This window comes from Canis lupus, chromosome 19 (assembly GCF_003254725.2).
Source record: "Canis lupus dingo isolate Sandy chromosome 19, ASM325472v2, whole genome shotgun sequence".
Lineage (NCBI taxonomy): Eukaryota > Metazoa > Chordata > Mammalia > Carnivora > Canidae > Canis > Canis lupus.
This window is the reverse complement of record NC_064261.1, coordinates 23,831,172-23,850,142: the sequence shown is the minus strand read 5'-3', so window position 1 is coordinate 23,850,142 and position 18,971 is coordinate 23,831,172. Positions and strand designations below refer to the sequence as shown.

Genomic DNA, 18,971 nt, shown 5'->3' with positions numbered 1-18,971 from the left:
CTCGGACTGACACTACACCTGCGTTTGCAGGCCTTCTCGGGCCTGAGTAAGGAGGACACTGCTCTCGGGCTTGGAGCTGGCTGCGGTAACCCTGGAGGCCTGTCTGAAATGGGGCGGTGCGCAAGGAGAGGCAGGGGCAAGGGAGACAGGCCCCAGAGGGGCAGGCAGCTAGGTGACTCTGCAAGCTTTGGCCTCCTGGAGAGAAGAGGGCTGCTGGGCACCTAGAGGGCCCCTGGAGCAAGGAGCCCTGCCCTATGCTGGACCGTGCTGGTGCCTTACATGGGACCCTGCCCAAATGAATCCTTGCATAAGCCACACAGGGGTGACCAGTGGGTAAGAGCACTGTGTAAGATAGGTAGAGGTGGCCCACATTGGCCCTACTAAGACGACACTGTTGGGGCTCCACCAGGGCCTCAGAGCTCACTCCCGCACATTCACTGTCTACCTGAGAGGTGGGTGAGTAGCACGGGGGTCGCCCCTTGTCCTCTGGCAGAGGGCCTTGCAGGGCTTGGGCTGAGGCTGCTGAGAAGTTCCAGCCTACCAGCAGGACAGCAGCCTCCTGGGTCCCATTCGGCACACTATGATCCCAGTGTGTTGGGGAAAGGGCAGGTCCAGCCTAACAGAGGCGGCAGGATAGGTGGCTGCTCAGATTCCTGGTTCTCAGATGGCCTGATTGCTGGCCATCTCCACTGTGCTGGGGCAAGAGCTGGGATGTGGCAGGGATGTCGTGGGGGAGGTGGGCTCTTACACATCCCCCCCTTACTTCCATGTTTGTTTCTGGGGTGTGCAGGAGGATGATCTGGTACAGCTGCTGGCCAAGCACTGCTACGTGCAGCTCGGTGCCTCGGTGGGGAGTGAAGCTGTCCAGGAGCTGCTGCCCAGCTGCATCCCCTCCAAGCTGTACAAGACCAAGCCTCCAGAGAAGTGGGCTAGCCTCGTCACTGCTGCCCACGCCAAGGTCAGCCTCCATGGAGCCTGGGCACTTGGGCTATGTAGCCTCCTTTGGGACAGAGGGCCTAGGTGTGTCGAGGGACACAGTCCTCCCACTGGGCAATGGGAGACTTTGATTTGCCAGGGCGCCTAGCTTTGTCTCGAGATTTCTACAATATCATTCAGTCCAGCTCCCTATCACAGGCCTACTCTACTGTCCCTCATCCCTTCCAGGCAGCATCTTGGGCGAGTTAGGGCAGCTCATCCCTGTCCTCATCTCTACCACAGCATCTGGCTGGGTCTCAGCCTTTTGGCACAGGTGGGCACCCACAGCTGCCAACTGCACACCACACCCAGCCCTCAGTACAGGCTCTGCACAGCCAGGAGGGCCGCCCATCTTCTACCCCTGCCTGGTCAGCCTGCACCATGTAAACATGGCTCCTCCTGGGGGCTCATGCCTCCACCTTCTCACTGACACACACCTGTGTCCTCAGGATCACCCACACCAGTGGGGGTTTCCGCTGCCCCCCGAACACCACCCTATGAGGGGATAGCACCTCCCTTGCCCCGCCACAGAGGCAGCCCTCTCCAAACCTGCCCCCCTCCCCCAATCAGTGCCTCTTTCCGCCCAGGTGCTGAGCTCAGAAGCATGGCCTGAGGTTCCAGGCATGGCTCACTGTTCACCGCTGCTGCCATGGCAGGAGAGCTGTGAATAGGGGGTTTCCCTTTGTTTAATACATGCCCACTTCCATTATCCCCATGGCACTAGGAACCAAGAAAGGGCAGGACAGGGAGGGAGGAAGAAGACAGCACCATGCTTACTTGTTAGGGACTGACAACTCAGTGGTAGGGAGATGAACCCCAAGTGTGTGGTTCAAGCAGCAGGGGCCATCCAAATTCAGAGAGGGGCAGTGAGAATGGCCAAGCAACATAGTCTCCATTCTGCCACAGGAAAAGGGGGTGCCCCAAGAGGGCCCACGGACAAGGGTTCTGTGCACCTGTGGTTTGGAAAATACAACTTTCCATGTCCTGCTCTTAGGGAATCACAGTGCATAACTGCTTACGAAAGGCTCTGACAAGTCCTGCAGTAGAGAAGCCTGATTGTTTTACCCAGACACATTTCCCAGACATATTTGACCACCAGACCTTTATTCTATAAGATGGCGATAGGAATTCTTGGTGATAGGAATTAGAGGCAGCAAAGCCCACTGGGTCATATTTGGTGATTCCCAGCCTGAGTGGATGTGTTTACAGGAGAGAGACCATGGGCTTTTAGGGCTCATATGAAGGAGGGACCACCAGAGGCATATGTGAACCCAAATGAACATGAGTAAGAAGTGGCTTTGTAATTTGGGAAGAGAGAGTTGGGGTGAGGGTAAAGAATTAGGAAATGTTACCCAGCCACTCTTTTCCAAAGTGAACATAGATACACAGAATTTTTTTCCATTAAACCACTTAAAACATCTACATTACCAAATACATCAGAAAACAAACAGATACAAAGAGAAAAGTGAAATCACCAATAATATATCAATGAGATCATTGCTCTTAACATTGTGGTATACATCCTTCCAGATTATGTCCATGCTTGTACAACTGAGATATGAACATGACTAGAGAGAGAGAGAAATAATATACTGTTTCAGAAAGATTTTATTTATTTATTCATGAGAGACACAGGCAGAGGGAGAAGCAGGCCCCTGTGGGGATCCCGGTGTGGGACTTGATCCTGGATCCCGGGATCATGACCTGAGCCAAAGACAGACCCTCAACCACTGAGCCGCCCAAGTGCCCCAATAATATACCTTTTAAAAAATAAACATAGGATCATATCATATAGCCACTTTCAACCTGCTTCTTCACTTAACCACATAGCATGAAGCTGTATTTCCGTATCACTAAATACTATTCTTCATGTTCATTTTTTTCTTTTTTTCCCTTTCCTTTTTTTCCTCTTTTTTCACGTTCATTTTTAATGGCTGCATAGTACTGCAATAATGAATTATAATTCACTGATTCCTGTTGATGGACGGTAAGATCATTCTCCATTTTTCACAATTAAAACAACAAAGTGAACCACTTTGTAGATACAACTTTTATACACTTGACAGTTATTTGCCAGGATAAATTCCTAGATTTCAGAGTGTATGAACATTCTACAATTCTTTTTTGTTTTGTTTTGTTTTGGTTTCTTTTTTGTTTTTGTTTTTTTACATTCTACAATTCTTGATACATGTTGCCCGTCGCCAGATCACCCTTCAGCTATAAGCCATTGATTTGCATTCCACAATCCAGAGCATGAATGTTCCTTAACCACTTTTTAAACAGAAAACAAGAGAAGTAACATTTTATTCAACAAATAGTAAAAAGAAAGTTCAATTGGCCACTATAGCCAGCTATGGACAGAGAGTAGTGGAGATGGGGGGTGGGGTGGAGAGGTGGAGAAGAAGCCAAGAAAGAGGGAGGAAGGAAAGTCGACTAGGGTCTGGTTGAGATGAAGGTCCCTGAGCAGGGGCTCCCAAGTAGGCAGAGAGGATAGACAGAGGTACCGAGGACACAGAGATGCACACCAAGACAGGCCTCCTGCACAGAGCAAGACATAGGCCCATAAGGCACGCATGTGTTGGCAGGAACAGGCCCGAGCACACATGCACACGCAAGCCCCCCTCATAGCTTTCCATGCTGAGGCAGCGAGCTGCAACCTGATCTACCGCCTTCTGGCGTCCTGATGCTAACGAGGGGGCGAGGCTTCCTCCCTTCTCAAAACCACCCACAAATGGTCCTCCACCAAGGCAGGTAAAATAGGGCTGTACCAGCCCCCCCCCCCCCCCCCCCCCCCCCGAGCATCCCCACCAGCCCTCACCAGCACTAACCTTTCTTCAGATAGAAGCTTCACAGAATGGTCCAGCAAATGAGCACCGTGGACATTGGGTCACTAGTTGAAGCTGGGGTTGACTGGGTGAGAGATGGGTGAGAGATGGGTGACAGAAGTGACCCACTGTGTCCCCCTGCAGGCACAGTACACCCAGAAGCAGGCAAAGCCGCTGGCTGTGCAGGAGCAGGTGGTGGACACGGCCCGCCTGCAGTGGCCGCTGCTCTTCTCCCGGCTCTTTGAGGTCACCACGCTCTCCGGTAATGGGATCTGTTGGAGCTGAGTGGGTGCAGGCAGGGTTCCCCATGAGGACAGCTTAAACTTCACACCCCTGTCTCCCTTGGCCAGGCCCCCGACTGCCCAAGACTCAGCTGATCTTAGCTGTTAACTGGAAGGGGATGTACTTCCTGGACCAGAGAGAGAAGATACTCCTAGAACTCTCTTTTCCAGAGGTCGTGAGCCTGATCACCAACAGGTGGGTGTCCCAAGGGAACATGCCCTGAATCTCTTTTTCCTCCAACCTTAGTTCTTGGGGGCTCCAGGAGATACAGGGATAGAGGGAGGTATGTTGTCTTTGGCACCCAGCTGGGGTGCAGGGATGAGGATGGGCATGTACAGTGTGATGGCCGCTGGACGTGGGACCTCATCCTCTCCTGCCACTGGGCTGGCACTACTCTGTTAAGTGCTGTGTCTGCACCCGAGGCATTGTTCTCTTGGGCTTCTCTTTAAAACCCAAGTCCACCTGGGAGGGGGCACAAAAGCTTGCAGCCCCTTTTGGGTGTGCATTCATTTACAGGCTCCTTCCCTTCTTGTGGGCAAGACTGGTCACATGAAAGGTTGAAGACCATCTGAGAGAGGAAGTAAAGGACAGAGGCAGAATGTGTGGCAGGGCAGCCTTGCAGGCCAGGTTGGGCCTCAGATGCCCCCACCTCTATGGTTCTGCATGCCTCCTGTCTTCTGAGAATGCCTCCCAGCCCTTTGGGAAGGGCCTGCCTGTGCCCTGCCAGAGCCCCCCTTGGTTAAAGCATACCCCAGTGTGCCATGACCAGTATAATCATTACCAGTGTGTGGGGGGCACACAGTGGCCACCACTTACTCAGGCTGATCATGCTGGCACTTGTCCCCATGACATAAGATGGGACATAGCGCACCCAAGCTCACCAAGACTAGTGCCTCATCTCAACTCCAACAGTCTTTGCCATATCCTTGTGGTGGCCCAGCACAGCAGCCGCCTCATCACCCACCCAGAGCTGAGCCCACAGAGCAGGAGCTCATCAAGGGACCTTTGAAGCCCAAGGGACCCTGAGCTCTGGATGTCATTGTCCACCACACATGGGAGTCCCTGGGACGTAGGCTGACCTCAGCTCACACCTTGGCCCCACCAGTGCCCCTGATCAAATCATCTATGACTCAGGAGGGTCACCCCCTCTGAGGCTGTCGAGGCACTGGAACGGGGATGGTGGAACAGGCCGTTGGTCATGTTGCATCCTCTGTCCCATCAGAGAGGCGCAGGGTGGGCAGAGGCTGGTACTCTCCACGCTGCACGAAGAGGAGTACAAGTTCATGTCCCCCAGCAGCGTGGCCATCGCCGAGCTGGTAGCTATGTTTCTGGAAGGCTTGAAGGAGAGGTCCGTGTTCGCCATGGCTCTGCAGAACAGGAAGGCCACAGGTGCCCAGTGGGGAGGGGCAGGTCTTTGGTCAATGGGAGGGTGGCTGGCTCATCCCCCTGTCTCAGTGGCCATGTGGCAGGGTTCCAGGAGGGACCCAAGCACAAGGAGGGAGAGGGCCATGAAGCTTGGTGTGGGGCAGCTTTAGGCAAGGCCCTCCCTTCTATAAAATGAGGGGCTAAAGGAAGTGGTCTCAAAGTCCCCAAGGTGAAACTAGTTGAGGACAGTAGCTGCAGGAAGCTCAGGGAAGTCCACTCCCTCCCACTGCAGACAACAGCCAGGCCACCAAACTGAGCTCTGAGTACCATCCCCACAGCCACTTAATTTCCCATTTACAGACAGGGAACTGGAAGCTCAGAGCAGGGAAGCAGATGGTCCAGGGTCACAGACCTTAGGGGTGGGGGACTGAGCCCTGAGCTGGTCTAGGTGTTGGCCACCTTCCCTACAAGCCAGCACTGCAGCAAGAGCTGAGCACCCCTGGGAATTAGGGGGTGCAATGACTGCAAGGACCTCAGGAGGGAGCCGGGTGGCCTACTGGGATGGAGAGAAATGTGTGCTGGGAAACCTCATCCCTGTTGCCCATTACATCTGCCAACTGCCTGAGACAGAGGAGGATGCAGGCTCAGGAGGCCTCACAGCACAGAGAGCAGGTCCCCTGAGGCTGGGGACTGCCCGCCCCTGCCTGCCCGGGCTGTGTGGCCAGGAAGGCCACCACCACTCAGCCTCACAGTGGCCTTGGGCCCACCACTCCGTGTCTGGCTTTCCTCACCTCCTGAAGGAGACAGACCACAAAATGCCAGCACAGTTTCTGGCCTCTGCAGCGCCCTTGGTAAGTGGTGCTTTCCTGCCCCTGTGTGTGACCTGGAATTGCAGATGACACCACCATCCTGCCCTTCAAGAAGGGGGACCTGCTGATCCTGACAAAGAAGCAGGGGTTGTTGGCCTCTGAGAACTGGACCTTGGGCCAGAACGACAGGACAGGCAAGACGGGGCTGGTGCCCACAGCTTGCCTCTACACCATCCCAACGGTCACCAAGCCCTCGGCACAGCTGATGGTAACTCATATGCTCATCTATTCTCAGCCCAGGCACCTGTGGGCACATGAGGATGAGGCTTGGTTGCTAGCTCAGGGGCTCATACCCCACCTTGTAGAAAGCCAGGAGGTCACCTGGGCATTAGGTCTGCTCTGCCGCCCCTGTCATCCCTCTGGGGTGACCACGAGCCTGGCACAGTATCTGTGTACTGACCTGCACAGCGCTTGGCACTTCACAGATGCTCCCACTACAGTGTGTCCTGGGAACAAACCCACCCTTTCCCCACTGTCAGCCTTGATTAAACCTGACCCATGGGGGCCCAGGTCTCCCTACCCACAAACCACTCACCCCAGCCCCTAAAGCCAGCTCCACAGAGACAGGACAGATAGGCATTCCAGTATTCACATATTGAGTGCCAACCGTGTGCCCCATGCACTACAGCACTGAACACCACAGTGACTCTACCCTCAAGGAGCATTTAGGCAAACAATCGATGGCTAGTGTACAAAGTACCACCAAGAAGAAGCACTGGTTGTTCTGGGAGCGAATAATAGGATAGGGGCTTGCCCTGTCAGCAGGGCATCCCAGAAGAAGTGACATTGTGCTGTGGCCTGAGGCAGGTAGGGAACCGGGCAGGCAGGGGCGGGATGCCCCTGAGAGGTGCCCTGGGGAAGGGGAGCCTCGTGGGTCTGAGAAGCCTCCCTAAGGAACAGGAACAGGCTTGGAGACATTGAGACAGTGGTCATGGGTCACACACAAGGTGACACGAGAGGGGTAGGCCCAGGCCTGTACAACCCTGTGGTCAGCCCCTCCCATGGCACTGGAGCAACCAGGCCAGGAAGGAGCCCACAGGAAGAGCCCTGTGGGCAGTGGAACCCATAGGCCTGTGCCTCTACAGAGTTTGCTGGCCATGTCACCAGAGAAGCGGAAGCTGGCAGCCCAGGAGGTGCAGCCCACAGAGCCACTGCCTGAGGAGCAGCCCAAGGAGAAGCCACACACCCTGGAGGAATTCTCCTACGAGTTCTTTAGGTGCCCACTCAGGCCCCCACCAGGCCCTGCCAGCCCCTCGGTGTTCCCTGAAGTTCACAGGGAAGCCATGGAGGCAGGTGCAGTGTCCACCTGGCCTCTGCGGAGCAAGAGGAGGGCAGGGCGGGGCCTGGGCTCTCCCTCGACAGTGCACACATGGGCAGAGAAGGCTTGAGAAAGGCCCTCACACCAGCCACCATCCCTAACAGGGCCCCAGAGAAGGAGACAGTCAGGAGGACCATGTTGCCCCTGGGCCGGACACAGGGCCACCTGTGGGCCCACTCATCCGAGCCACTGCGGCAGCCTCTGCTCAAGCAAGTCCACGCCAATGCCGAGCTCCGGGACCCTGCCTGTCAGATCTTCATTGATATCCTTCCCCGGCCAGCCTGGCCCCGCTCTGTGTCAACCCCGCACGCACAGGCCCCAGCGCCACCCTGTGAAGGGCACGGGCCCCGGGAGCGCAGGGCAGAGGCAGCATCCGCGCACGGGGCTGGTCGGGCCGTGTGGGGCCAGGGCCAGGGCCAGGTCAGAGGTAGCAGGCGGCCAAGCTGGCACATCCTCCTTGACAGCCACACGCATCCTCCGGTACATGGGTGACTACCCATCTCGACAGGCTTGGACCTCCGTGGAGCTCGCCGACCAGATCTTCTCGTTGGCCCTCCAGGAGTCAGCCCTGCGGGATGAGGTCTACTGCCAGATCCTGAAGCAGCTGACACACAACACCACGAGGTCTGCTGGGGACAGGGAGGGCCCGAGGGCACCAGCTCGTGGGGGCCGCCAGCCTGCCCGGCCCTGACAGCAGCACTGAGAAGGCTGCGGCCCTCATCCGTCCTGCGCCTTCTTGGGGGTGGTCAGAGCAGGGAGGGAAACGGACCTGCCTTGGTCCCTGCCTTCTCCCGCCCTTTCTCCTCTGTGACCTGGCCATGTCACGGGCTCTCCAAAGCTCAGTGCCCCCCTCCATAAAACGGGCACGATGGTACCCCCACCCCATTTTATGCATGTGAAAACCTTTGGAGGCATCAGGCCGCTGGGCAGCAGCTTCCTTGGCTGCGGCCTTGGGCGGGCCTCACACCCCATCTGCCCACTGGCCCAGGCCTGTAGAGGATCCTTTCTGAGCTCATAGGCATTTCCGCCTCCAGGTACAGTGAGGAGCGGGGCTGGCAGCTGCTGTGGCTCTGCACTGGCCTCTTCCCCCCGGGAAAGGCGCTGCTGCCTCATGCTCAGAAGTTCGTAGACACGCGGAGGAAGAAGCTATTGGCTCCCGACTGCAGCCGGCGCATCCAGAGGATCCTGAGGTGAGCCTGCCGGCTCCCTGCCCTTTCAGGAGCATCTGCCTATGGATGCTGAGGGGCCCATCTGGCCCTTCCAGGGCTTGTGGTCCAATGGGGACACCTGTCCATGAAACCAGGTTCTGTGTCCTCTCCAGAAGCTGGTGTCCACTTAAGGAGACAGGCCCAGGCCCCCAGCAACCTGCACAGAAGCCAGGAGCGAGGTTCTGAAGGTCTGACAGGCCTGGATGGTCAGTGGATGCTGCTGGCAGGCTGTCTTAGCCATGGGCTCTTCCTACCCTAACAGCTGCCTATTCAGGGCACAGGAGGAGCTGCCTGGAGGCCAGAGTGTGATGTCAATGCCCCAAGCCACCCAACTCCCCACCCAGCCCAGCCAAGGGTGGCCAAGATGGGAGGCCACTCCCTGCCAATCGATGTGGCCAGCCCTCCCATAGTGGGGCAGTTCTTCCTTGGCTGTCTTGATTCTCATCCACGCCACCTGTCCTGTCCAGCTCGGCCTCCTGTGGCTAGGGGAGATAGTGCTTCGGCCATGGTCATGGAGGGGGAACTGGGTGCCCTCAGAGAAGCCCTGCGGAGATGCCCCCACTGTATGAGAATGAGAACCCAGGTCTCCCTGGCACTGGTGCTCTGCCCAGATCCCCTTCCCATGTATGTCCTGGCCTCCCCAGCCTCCTCGGAGCTGCAGGGCACCTGGGAAGTGAGTCCAGGCTGGCCTCTGAGCCTGGAGTGGGGCAGCCCCTCTGTACCCCATCCTCTACTGGGATTGCAGAGTTATTTATTGTTTGTGTCTGGCACATAATTTAGCTTGGAGGTGGTGGCTGGGGCCTGGGCCGGGCTGGGATGGCAGGGTGGCATGCTCAGCGTCATCTCACTCTAGGACAGGACCCCGGAAGCAGCCCCCACACCCAGTGGAGGTGGAGGCCATAGAGCAGAACATCTCTCGCATCTGCCACAAGATCTACTTCCCTAACGACACTAGCGAGGTGAGCCCCTTACCCCACCCCCGCCTGAGTGACTGGCTGCCCAGGCTCTTGGCCTGCAGCCCCCAGCAAAACCTCCCCACCTTGGTTTCCCACGGAGAGCCAAAAGAAGCTGACTGACACTGTTTTCCAAGTTAGAGTAGGCCTCTCACCTTCACTGTCTCCTTCCCCACCCATTAGACATGAACTGAGTGCCCTGCACCCTCAGGTGCTCAAAGCCAGCACAGGGAGTAGCCACCCCAGAAGGGGTGTTGCTAGTGCAGTGGCAAGTCCTAAAGGAATATGGGACACTCTGGGCCAGCACAGAGAGGGGCTGTCCCAGGGGGAAGGTGGTAGCTGTCAGCAGAGCAGGAAGTCAGGAAAGTCTAGAGAAGGCATTCTGGCCAAGGTTCAGGAGTGAAGAGGCCCTAAGGGTGGGCATCGAAGCTGGGTCCTAGGGCAGAGGGCTCCTGTAGGCTTCTGACCCTGTCCTGGGGCATGGAGGAAGAACTGCTGTCATTGGGGCTGCCTGGAGACCCAGCCTCTGTGGGCTGTGGGAGATGGCAGAGGACAGGTGAGAGGGAGAGTCCCTTCGACCCCAGCTGTGGTAGAGAGTCCCCTCCAGCCCAGTGGCAGCAGTGAGGTGCAGAGGAGGGGCCGAAGAGCATGCTCCCCTGCCGGCTCCTCCTCCCCCCACCCGCCCCGCCCCTGGCAGCATGGCCTTTATCATCTTGGAGCCAGTGGGTCCCACAAGGCAAAGTTCCCACAGTCTGGCTACAGGGCTCTCAAACCAAGTTCAAAAGGCTGAGCCTCCTGGGCCCTCAAGACAGTGAACTCTGAACAACATAAGCATCTGCCCAGTTTTCTAGAAGGGAAGGCTAAGGCATGTCCAGACAGTCTTTATTTTTTAAAGATTTATTTATTTATTTGAGAGAGAGCAAGAATACATGAGTGGGGGAGGGGCAGAGAGAGAGAGAGAGAATGTCAAGCAGACTCCCACTGAGTGTAGTGGGTGCAGGGCTCTATCCCACGACCCTGAGATCATGACCTGAGCCAAAATCTCAAGTCAAACACTCAACCAACTGAGCCACCCAGGCGCCCCCCGAGCCCGTCCTTAGGAGAAACAGCACCAGGCTGTGAGGGGTCATGCCAGGCGGAGCCTCATCCTGAGACCTTCATGTACTGCTCTCTGCCCAGATGCTGGAGGTGGGCACCTACACTCGGGTGCGAGATGTATGCCAGGGCATCGCCACCAGGCTGCAGCTGTCTTCCTGGGAAGGCTGCAGCCTCTTCATCAAGATTGCTGACAAGGTGCAGTCGGCGGGGTGGGCCAGGGGTGGCGGGAAGGCAGGCAGATGTCTGGGGTATGTGGCATTCTCCCCCGTGTCCTGGGCCAGGCCCCGCACTGCACACAGGCTGGCAGGATAAAAGTCGGTAGGCTTATGGAGCAGCATAATGGGGGGACAGGCCCCCAAGACAGAGAGACCCAACGCTGAGGAGCATGGGGCCTCCCAGGCCATAGATGGGCTGGCTGGACCCAGGTGCTCCGCACCCTCCAGGAGGGCACTCCCCAGAAGCCCTTCTACTGCACACCCCTCTGCCTTCCTCCCCATCCACCCCAGGTCATCAGCCAGAAGGAGGGAGACTTCTTCTTTGACTCCTTGCGGCAAGTGTCTGATTGGGTGAAGAAAAACAAGCCCCAGAAAGAAGGTAAGGGGAGCAGGGTAGGGGTGAGGAAGAAGGGATGTGGCTGGGGTAGAAGAGGCAGGGAGAGAGGGGACAGTCTTCCTCCCTGTGCCAGGGTCAGAAGGTTTCCCTGGCACCTGTTGCACGGCCCCTGCCCATTCATTCATTCATTCATTCCCCTTATATCCCCTGAGTCCTGGGTATGGCTAGACCTGGGGCCAAGTCTAGAACAGATGGCTGGATGCAGGGTCATGACGGCTGTGTGTGGGGCTGACTCCCACAGGGAGGTCCGGGAGCATCCCGGCCAGGATGGCCTCTACGCTATCCTGAAGGATGAGGAGGAGATGGGGGTTAGGGAGGAAGAGGGGATGAGGCTTTCCAGCAGGAGAGGCAGCAGGAGCAAACACAGCAGTGATGTAGGGGGGCGAGGTGCATCGAGGCACACGTGCTGCAGGCAGGGTGAGGGGAGGGGGGCAGCAATGCCTCGGCCACAAAAGGGGGTGGGCAGCACAGGTCCAACAGTCTGCTGGGTCACAGGACAGCCTGGGTGCTCAGTAACCCACTCCTTACCCCATCCGCCCCTGCCCAGGGGCGCCCGTGACACTCCCCTACCAGGTGTACTTCATGCGGAAATTGTGGCTCAACGTGACCCCGGGGAAGGATGTGAATGCAGACACCGTACTTCATTACCATCAGGTACCCAGGCAGGCTCCCTCCTCATGGGTATTTGAGTCCAGCTTTGATCCCTCACACACCTGCCCTGAGCGGCAGGAGAGGAGGCAGCAGGCCCACAGCCACCTGGCTCCAGGACACCCCTCTCTGCAGGGGCTTTTGAGGCCCTTAGGCCCCATGTGTGGGCAGTCTGAGCCCCTGAGAGTTCTGCAGCCAGGAGCAGAGGGACAGCAGCCCTCGGGAGGTGACTGACCAGCACCGGCAGCATGATTGCTGAGAAGGGGAGGGGACAGAAGATCCCAACCACACAGGGCAGGCCACCACCTCTATGGCCAGACATCAGGAAGCCCTGCCCTGACTTGGTGGTCATTGCCCCTGCCCGAGACCCTCCCCCATGGGCCTTAGGCTTTGCTGGCTCTGTCTCCTGACCGGGGGTGAGCCAGTACCTCTGCCGCCTAAACTCAGAGGGTTGGGGGCAGCAGCCTAAGCCAATACGTCCATCACCCAGGAGCTGCCCAAGTACCTTCGTGGATTCCACAAGTGTTCACAGGAGGATGCTGTCCACCTGGCCGGCCTCATCTACAAGGCCCAGTTTGACAACAACCGGTCCCAGCTAGCTAGTATCCCCAAGATCCTGAGGGAGCTTGTGCCTGAGAACCTGACACGTCTCATGTCCTCCGAGGAATGGAGAAAGGTCCTTGATGGGTTTGGGGAGGGGGCCCTTGGGTCCATGGGTGCCAGGCCCTGCCTAGGCAAGATGAGCACGTTCTGGACATGGAGGGCATGCTGTGCCTGCAAGTGTCACCCCTTCCCCATGCCGTCCCCAGTACATCAGAGACTGATTCTCTGTGTGTGGAGGACACACCAGGCTCTAGGAGCCCCCCAGTCTGGCCGCAGGCATCGAGGTGCAGCTTTGGACTAGGGCCCCAGGGACCCTGTGCGAAGGCCCTGGTAGGGCACTGGCCCCACTCAGGTGCTCACTGGCCCTTACCATCCCCCAGAACATCCTTCTGGCCTATGACAAGCACAAGGACAAGACAGTAGAGGAGGCCAAGGTGGCGTTCCTCAAGGGGATCTGCCGGTGGCCCACATTTGGGTCTGCCTTCTTCGAGGTGAAGGTAGGCCTCACACAGCCCTGCCCCCAGCAGCCTGAGTGTCTCTTTAAATACACGCCAGGGGAGGGCCTGGCCACCTGGCCTGGAAGGAGGAGGTGTGCACGTGAGTGCACGTGTGTGTCCCAGGGAGGTGGCCCCCGGGCTTCCCCGGCTGGGCTGTGACCATTGTGCCCACCCCACCCTCCCCAGCAAACCTCGGAGCCTTCCTACCCAGACATCATCCTCATCGCCATCAACCGGCACGGGGTTCTGCTTATCCACCCCAAGACCAAGGTAGCAGCAGGGCCCCGGGGGGGGGCGGGTCCAATTACCCTGCACAGGTGGTATCCCCTGCCCTCCTGTCCCCCCTCACATGGCTCCCCAGGCTCTGGAGGACCCCAGGACAAGCTCCTTCCTAGGGCGCCTAGGACCCCTGGGCTTCAGCTGTGTCCTACTCCCCCTGGCCCACTCTGTCCCCAGGAGCTGCTCACCACCTACCCCTTCACCAAGATCTCCAGCTGGAGCAGCGGCAGCACCTACTTCCACATGGCACTGGGGAGCCTGGCCCGGGGCAGCCGCCTGCTGTGTGAAACCTCTCTGGTGAGTCCCAGGTCCCTTCCCCTCATCCAGACCTACAGGACGCAGAGGCCCCAGGGACTACGTTTCCCCAACCCTGACCCCAGACTGCCACCAGGCAAGTCGCTCCCTGTGAGGGCCTGGCTTCCTGTGCCCAGGGTGAGCTAGGCCAGGCAGGGCCGTCAGAGTCTGGAAGGAGGAGCAGCAAGGAAAAGGCTGGGAGTGTCAGCCAGGGATCATGAGGGAAGGCCTGGCGTGGGCCCTGTGGTCCTGGGCACTCTGAGGAGGGAGGCAGACTCTGTTCTCAGCAGCAGGAACCCTGTTTGCACGTCACCTCCCTGTACAGGGTGTCCTTGAGGCCGAAGGGAGGCACTGCCACTGCACCTCACAGCCTCCAACCCCCCTTCCCCTGTCCAGGGCTACAAGATGGATGACCTGCTGACCTCGTATGTGCAGCAGCTCCTGAGCGCCATGAACAAGCAGCGGGGCTCCCAGACCCCGGCCCTGGCTGATCCTTAGCACTGGGAGCTGACCTGCCCACTCACTTCCCCTCCCCAGTCTGGGGTCCTCGTGGCACTTGCCTAGTACGACTCCTTGGCCCAGGGCCTACACTCTGCAGACAGCCCTTTCATGCTGCTCTCCCCCCAGAACACAGCTCCACTACCCTCAGCACACCAGGCAGGTCTCCTCTCCTGAAGGTGTGACCATGGAGGCCAAAGTGGGGAGCCCAGGACAGGGCTGGGAGTATCGGGCTCCAGGCTGATGAGTGGATGGCTGAAAGGACTCCCCCAAGAACGTTCAATAAAAATTCCTGAAGCAGTGTGCAGTGTGCTAGTGAGAGAAGGTGGAGCAGGAGGGTCAGGTGGGCAGGAGGCCTAGGAGGCACTGGCCAGCAAAAGGACTCTTCCAGAAAAAGCAAGTCACATTGTGACTTCTCTGGGGACACCCGGATGACAACCCCATTCTCAGAGAATGACTTCATCCGTTTCTCTCTCCTCCCTTCCTCTCCCTTCCTCCCTCCTCTTCCTGTGAGGCCCCCCAGCATACCTTTCTCCTTCCCTCATGGGGCACTGGGATACATGACCGCTGCCGGGAGGGCCTGGGGTGGGTGCGGCCAGGCCTGCCTGCTCTCTGGTTGCTGGCTTCATGCTAAGGCCAGTGCCCAGGCAGGAGCAGAGCTGGATGCAGGGCCTTAGCGGCCTGGGGTCATCCCCACCATGCTGGCCCGCTCCATCCTACCCACCCATCCTGCCCACCCAGCCAGCCTTCATGGACTGAGGGTTTCTGGCTGGACTTGTTTCCAAGGCCTGACAGCAGCCTGCCCCTGAGAACAAGGACTGGATCCCAACTGGACCTCTCTGTCACCTGTCTTGTATGGTGTCTGCTTCTCTAAGCATTCAACACCCTCAAAGCAGTATGTCCACAGGGGCTGCTGCCTCACGTCCTCACTCTCATGTCAAAAACCAAGCAAGCCATGTGGTCGTGTAAATAAGCCTTCATTCATTGTGCAAGCACCACATCCTGTGCTAGCCACGGAGGAAGTGTCCTCCCTGGAGGGTCGGAATGAGCCACCCACCCACCCGGAAGTGAGTGGGAGGATGAGCCTCCCACTACCTTCTGCCCCCTGGCCAGCTGCACCCAGAGGATCAGCATGTGCCCTTGTGGAGGGAGCAGGGAGCCTGAGGTGCTATGGGGACCACAGAGGGGCTTGGGGGAACCACAGTGGCTGCTGGCCCAGAGTGGAGTAGCCAAGGCCGGATTTCAGGAAGGAGGCTTCCTGAGTGACAACAAGGGTGGGGGTGGAGTCCTTGTCCCTCCTGATGATTTGAGGGGTACAGTGGCAAGATTTACCGACATGGTTTAAGCACAAGGATCCTAATTGTTTGCGTGAGCATGTGGCCAAGGGTGAAAGGGTGGTCGCCAGAGGCCCCCATCCTCATGGTCAGGGTCACAGGGCTGGAGCAGCCGCCTGGCTGTGGCCCCCAGGGCCATTTGTGGAGAGTGGGACCACCTTGGGGTGGAAGCTGGTCAAGCTCCCACGCAGGAGGACGTGAGCTGCCGGGTGCCCCTGCAGGAGTGGGACAGATCAGGACGAGCAAGGCTGGGAGCAGTGGCCCATGACCAGGGCCAGGAGACCCCAGGCGCTGAGGCTCCCATGTCCCCAGAGGACCTAGAGCTAAGGCTTGTGGGCACAGGCCTGTCCTAGGCTCAAGGCCCCTGCATCTGCCCTATGCCTTTGTAGAAGGAAAGAGAGGAGCCCATAGCAAGGGAGAGAAGAAAGGCCTGGGGAGGAGACAGAGATGAGGGATTAGGGGTAAAAGGGGGGTTAGTGAGCAAAGAGAATGGGGAGGAGAGGGAAGAGGGGAAGAACCGGTGGATGGGGGAGGGAGGGAAGGAGAAGAGATGAGGGGGGAAGAAGAGGGGAGGAAAGAAGGAAGGAAGGGGAGGCCACAGACAGGGAGCAGAGATGCGGAGTGGAGGCAGCAATGGGAAGGGGCACCAGGAGCAGGGTCACTAGCAGGTAGGGGGCCATGGAGGCAGAGGGCAGGCAGGAGGTCCCTCAGGCGGAGTTGAGGCCCACAGACTTGGGGTGGGCCTTGCGGGCAGCCAGCTCCGACAGCTTCTTCAGCCGCTTCTTCAGCTCCAATGGAAACTTCTCGTAGCATCTCTTGCACACGGGCTTCATGTCGAACTCCACAAACTTGTTCCTGGGGAGGAGGTCCAGCAGTCAGGAGGGCTCCTGGCCCCACCAAGTCAGGCTCTGCAGAAGCAGAGCCCCGGCCCCTAGCAGTCCAGGTTGCGGGGTGAGCTTCCAGCCAGAGGTCACGGAGGATGAGGAAACAGGCTGCCAAGCCTCCTTTCCCTCCCAGAAGCTTCTGATACTCCAGAACCATCCATAACTCCCCGCTGTCCTCAGAAACCCGGGTTCTGTCTCACCTCACAACTCCAGCCACTCTGCACCTCCTGTGGCTTCCTGGAGGAGCCAGTGGTTGGACTCCTTGGCTTCAAATGTGCTGTTCCCTGAGCAGAATGCCCTTCCCTCGCCAGAGCCCAGTGTCTTTGCTGGTGTATTGGAGGCTCGCCTCCCCCCAACCCTCACGATGTCCTGGGGGCCCTGGCAGCCCCAGGCCCCGACCACAGCAGGCTTTCTGGAAAAGCCTGATGAAGAGCCCAGGGGAAGCCCACTCAAATGTGAGCTCCCATGGCAGGCTCCAGGAGGAAGACACGGTGCAGTCCCCTGTCTGCCCACACTGGGCCCCCCAGAAGGCCGGCACCACTTACTTCAGGGTGAGCTTGCTGTTGCAGGTGGAACAGGAGAAGCAATTCACACACCAGGCCTTGTTGAGGGCTGACACCACTGCGAGGGGCAGAGGCAGGCAGGCTCAGCAGGCCCAGGCTGGGTGGAACCAGCTGGGCCTGCAGCTGCAGGACTCATGTGCCAGAGGGAGAGCAGACACATGCAGGGGGGCAAGGGGGGCACAGGCCAGGGACAGAGGATCCTTACCATCGCCCTCAATCACATGGCTGCAGTTATAGCAGACGTCCCCAAAGAGCTGTGGACGTAGCAGGTGTCAAACTTGTGGTGGGCAGTCACGCCCTGGCGCAGGGCCAAGGCTGCCACTGACCCCCATCCCACCCCCCAACAGCTGCTCTCAAGCATCCTCCTCAGACTCCTGGGCCCCTCCTGCCAGGGTGCAGCCTCAGGCCTGAAGTGAGGGCACCCCTGGCTCAACAGAATCACCACCCTGGGACAGACTGCAGGCTGAGGCGTTGCTCCTGGGGAGAACCCCACTACCCCTGCTGGGGTCCATGAGAGGGCACGCCCCAGGGCCTAGCCCCTGACCTCTGTGGCACAGCCACTGGGCAGCTCTGCAGACTGGGAGGGAGGAGGACGGCGGCACCATCACTCCCATGAAGCTAGGATGCTCACGGCCCTCTCATTCAGTTCCCACAGCACGTCGGGGCCAGAGTCTCCCAGGACGCCCAGCACACGGCCTGGCCTTGGCACCCAGCACAGGCTCTGAAGGGGCCACCCTGGTCCTCTCCTGCCCCAATGGGTGCTGGCTGTGTGCCAGCCACTCATGCCACCTCGCCTCCCTGAAGGCCCCCACTGCCCCCGGCCGCCCCCTGGCCCCGGGCTTCACAGGCCCTGCCCGTCCACTGTCTGCCCCCAGGCCCCACCTGGTTGTAATGGGTCTCACAGTAGGCCAGGCCCTTCTTCTCATAGTGCCGGTGCCCCAGGAACGGCTTCTCACACTTGGCGCAGACAAAGTGCTGAGAGGAAAGGGGACAGCAGGGCAGCTGAGGGCTGGAGCGACCACCCCAGGAGGTGGAGGGCCACCCTGGAGTCAGAACTGGCAGGCGGCATGGACCTGCATGGACTGCCCGCAAGGCAGCCAACCCCACTCCTTTCCTAATGCTCAGTGACCCAGCACCATCCTGTCCAGAGCTGCTCTTACCTGCCGCAACCTCAGTGCCAGCTGCCGCGTGCTGGTGAGGTACCTGTGGCAGGGTGGCCCTCTGGGGGGCCTGCTCTGTTATGAGCATGGTGCCTGCCTGTGTCAGGGGCATCCCCTACAAGCCCCGGAGCCACTGAGCAGCGTCTTCCCATTCACATGGTGTGTGGGGATCTGCCCTCCTCACCAGGCTCGGGGCCAGGGCCTGCATCGGAAGCCTCCCAAAGAAGCCACCCATGGCAGGGCTTCTGGGGGACAGACTAGTCAGGGCCCCAGGGAACACAAGCCTCCCTTCCAACGAGTGTCTGCAAGGCCATCGGAGCCCACAGCGTGGAGGCGAGTGTTCCAGGTGCCCCAGGCACACACACCTGAGGAGCTCCACCAGCAGGTGTGCCCAGCTTCTGTATCTACATGAGGCTGTACACAGCCAGTTCTGTCAACCATAATGCCAGATGGTGCCTTTAGGCAGACTGTCCCCAAAGTTTTCTCGTGACTTCGGAATCTTCTAGAAGGCCAGGAGGGGAGAGGAAAGTAGGTGGATGCAGCTGCCTGACCGTGGTCTGTGCCTTAGGTCTACTGGCTCCTGCGGAGGCCAGGGACAAGGAGGGGCAGCACCCAGAGGAAGAAGCAAGCCGAGTGGCCTGGCAGTGGGAGTGTGGAGGAGCTGCAGGGCCGGACTCCAAATATAACAGTGAGCCCACCGCCACCT

At 58.8% G+C, this 18,971-nt stretch overlaps 2 protein-coding genes across 18 annotated transcripts in view; one reads left to right on the top strand and one right to left on the bottom strand.

The window, feature by feature from the left end:
• MYO7B (myosin VIIB) overlaps positions 1–14,625 on the top strand; it is an 85,957-nt gene extending 71,332 nt beyond the window's left edge. The window contains exons 31-48 of one of the 2 annotated variants that reach the window (XM_025435919.3): positions 791–958; positions 3,945–4,062; positions 4,151–4,277; positions 5,305–5,471; positions 6,343–6,524; positions 7,402–7,532; positions 7,739–7,896; positions 8,105–8,258; positions 8,669–8,824; positions 9,696–9,801; positions 10,975–11,088; positions 11,400–11,487; positions 12,053–12,159; positions 12,644–12,829; positions 13,137–13,253; positions 13,440–13,523; positions 13,710–13,829; positions 14,223–14,625. In XM_025435919.3, coding sequence (XP_025291704.1) covers positions 791–958; positions 3,945–4,062; positions 4,151–4,277; positions 5,305–5,471; positions 6,343–6,524; positions 7,402–7,532; positions 7,739–7,896; positions 8,105–8,258; positions 8,669–8,824; positions 9,696–9,801; positions 10,975–11,088; positions 11,400–11,487; positions 12,053–12,159; positions 12,644–12,829; positions 13,137–13,253; positions 13,440–13,523; positions 13,710–13,829; positions 14,223–14,324 — 2,385 coding nt within the window. In that variant the 3' untranslated portion in view covers positions 14,325–14,625. Of the gene's footprint in view, positions 1–790; positions 959–3,944; positions 4,063–4,150; positions 4,278–5,304; positions 5,472–6,342; positions 6,525–7,401; positions 7,533–7,738; positions 8,259–8,668; positions 8,825–9,695; positions 9,802–10,974; positions 11,089–11,399; positions 11,488–12,052; positions 12,160–12,643; positions 12,830–13,136; positions 13,254–13,439; positions 13,524–13,709; positions 13,830–14,222 lie in introns of those variants that run through there. The other variant, XM_049097219.1, reaches the window with a different exon arrangement.
• Positions 14,626–15,285: 660 nt separating this feature from the next.
• Positions 15,286–18,971, bottom strand: part of LIMS2 (LIM zinc finger domain containing 2) — a 46,335-nt gene continuing 42,649 nt past the window's right edge. For 8 of the 16 annotated variants that reach the window (XM_049097231.1, XM_049097229.1, XM_049097230.1 and 5 more), the window contains exon 7: positions 15,286–16,513. In XM_049097231.1, the coding sequence (XP_048953188.1) occupies positions 16,034–16,513 (480 nt within the window). In that variant the 3' untranslated portion in view covers positions 15,286–16,033. Of the gene's footprint in view, positions 16,514–17,087; positions 17,164–17,310; positions 17,360–17,987; positions 18,081–18,971 lie in introns of all 16 variants that reach the window. The other 8 variants (XM_049097233.1, XM_025435936.3, XM_025435933.3 and 5 more) reach the window with 2 other exon arrangements.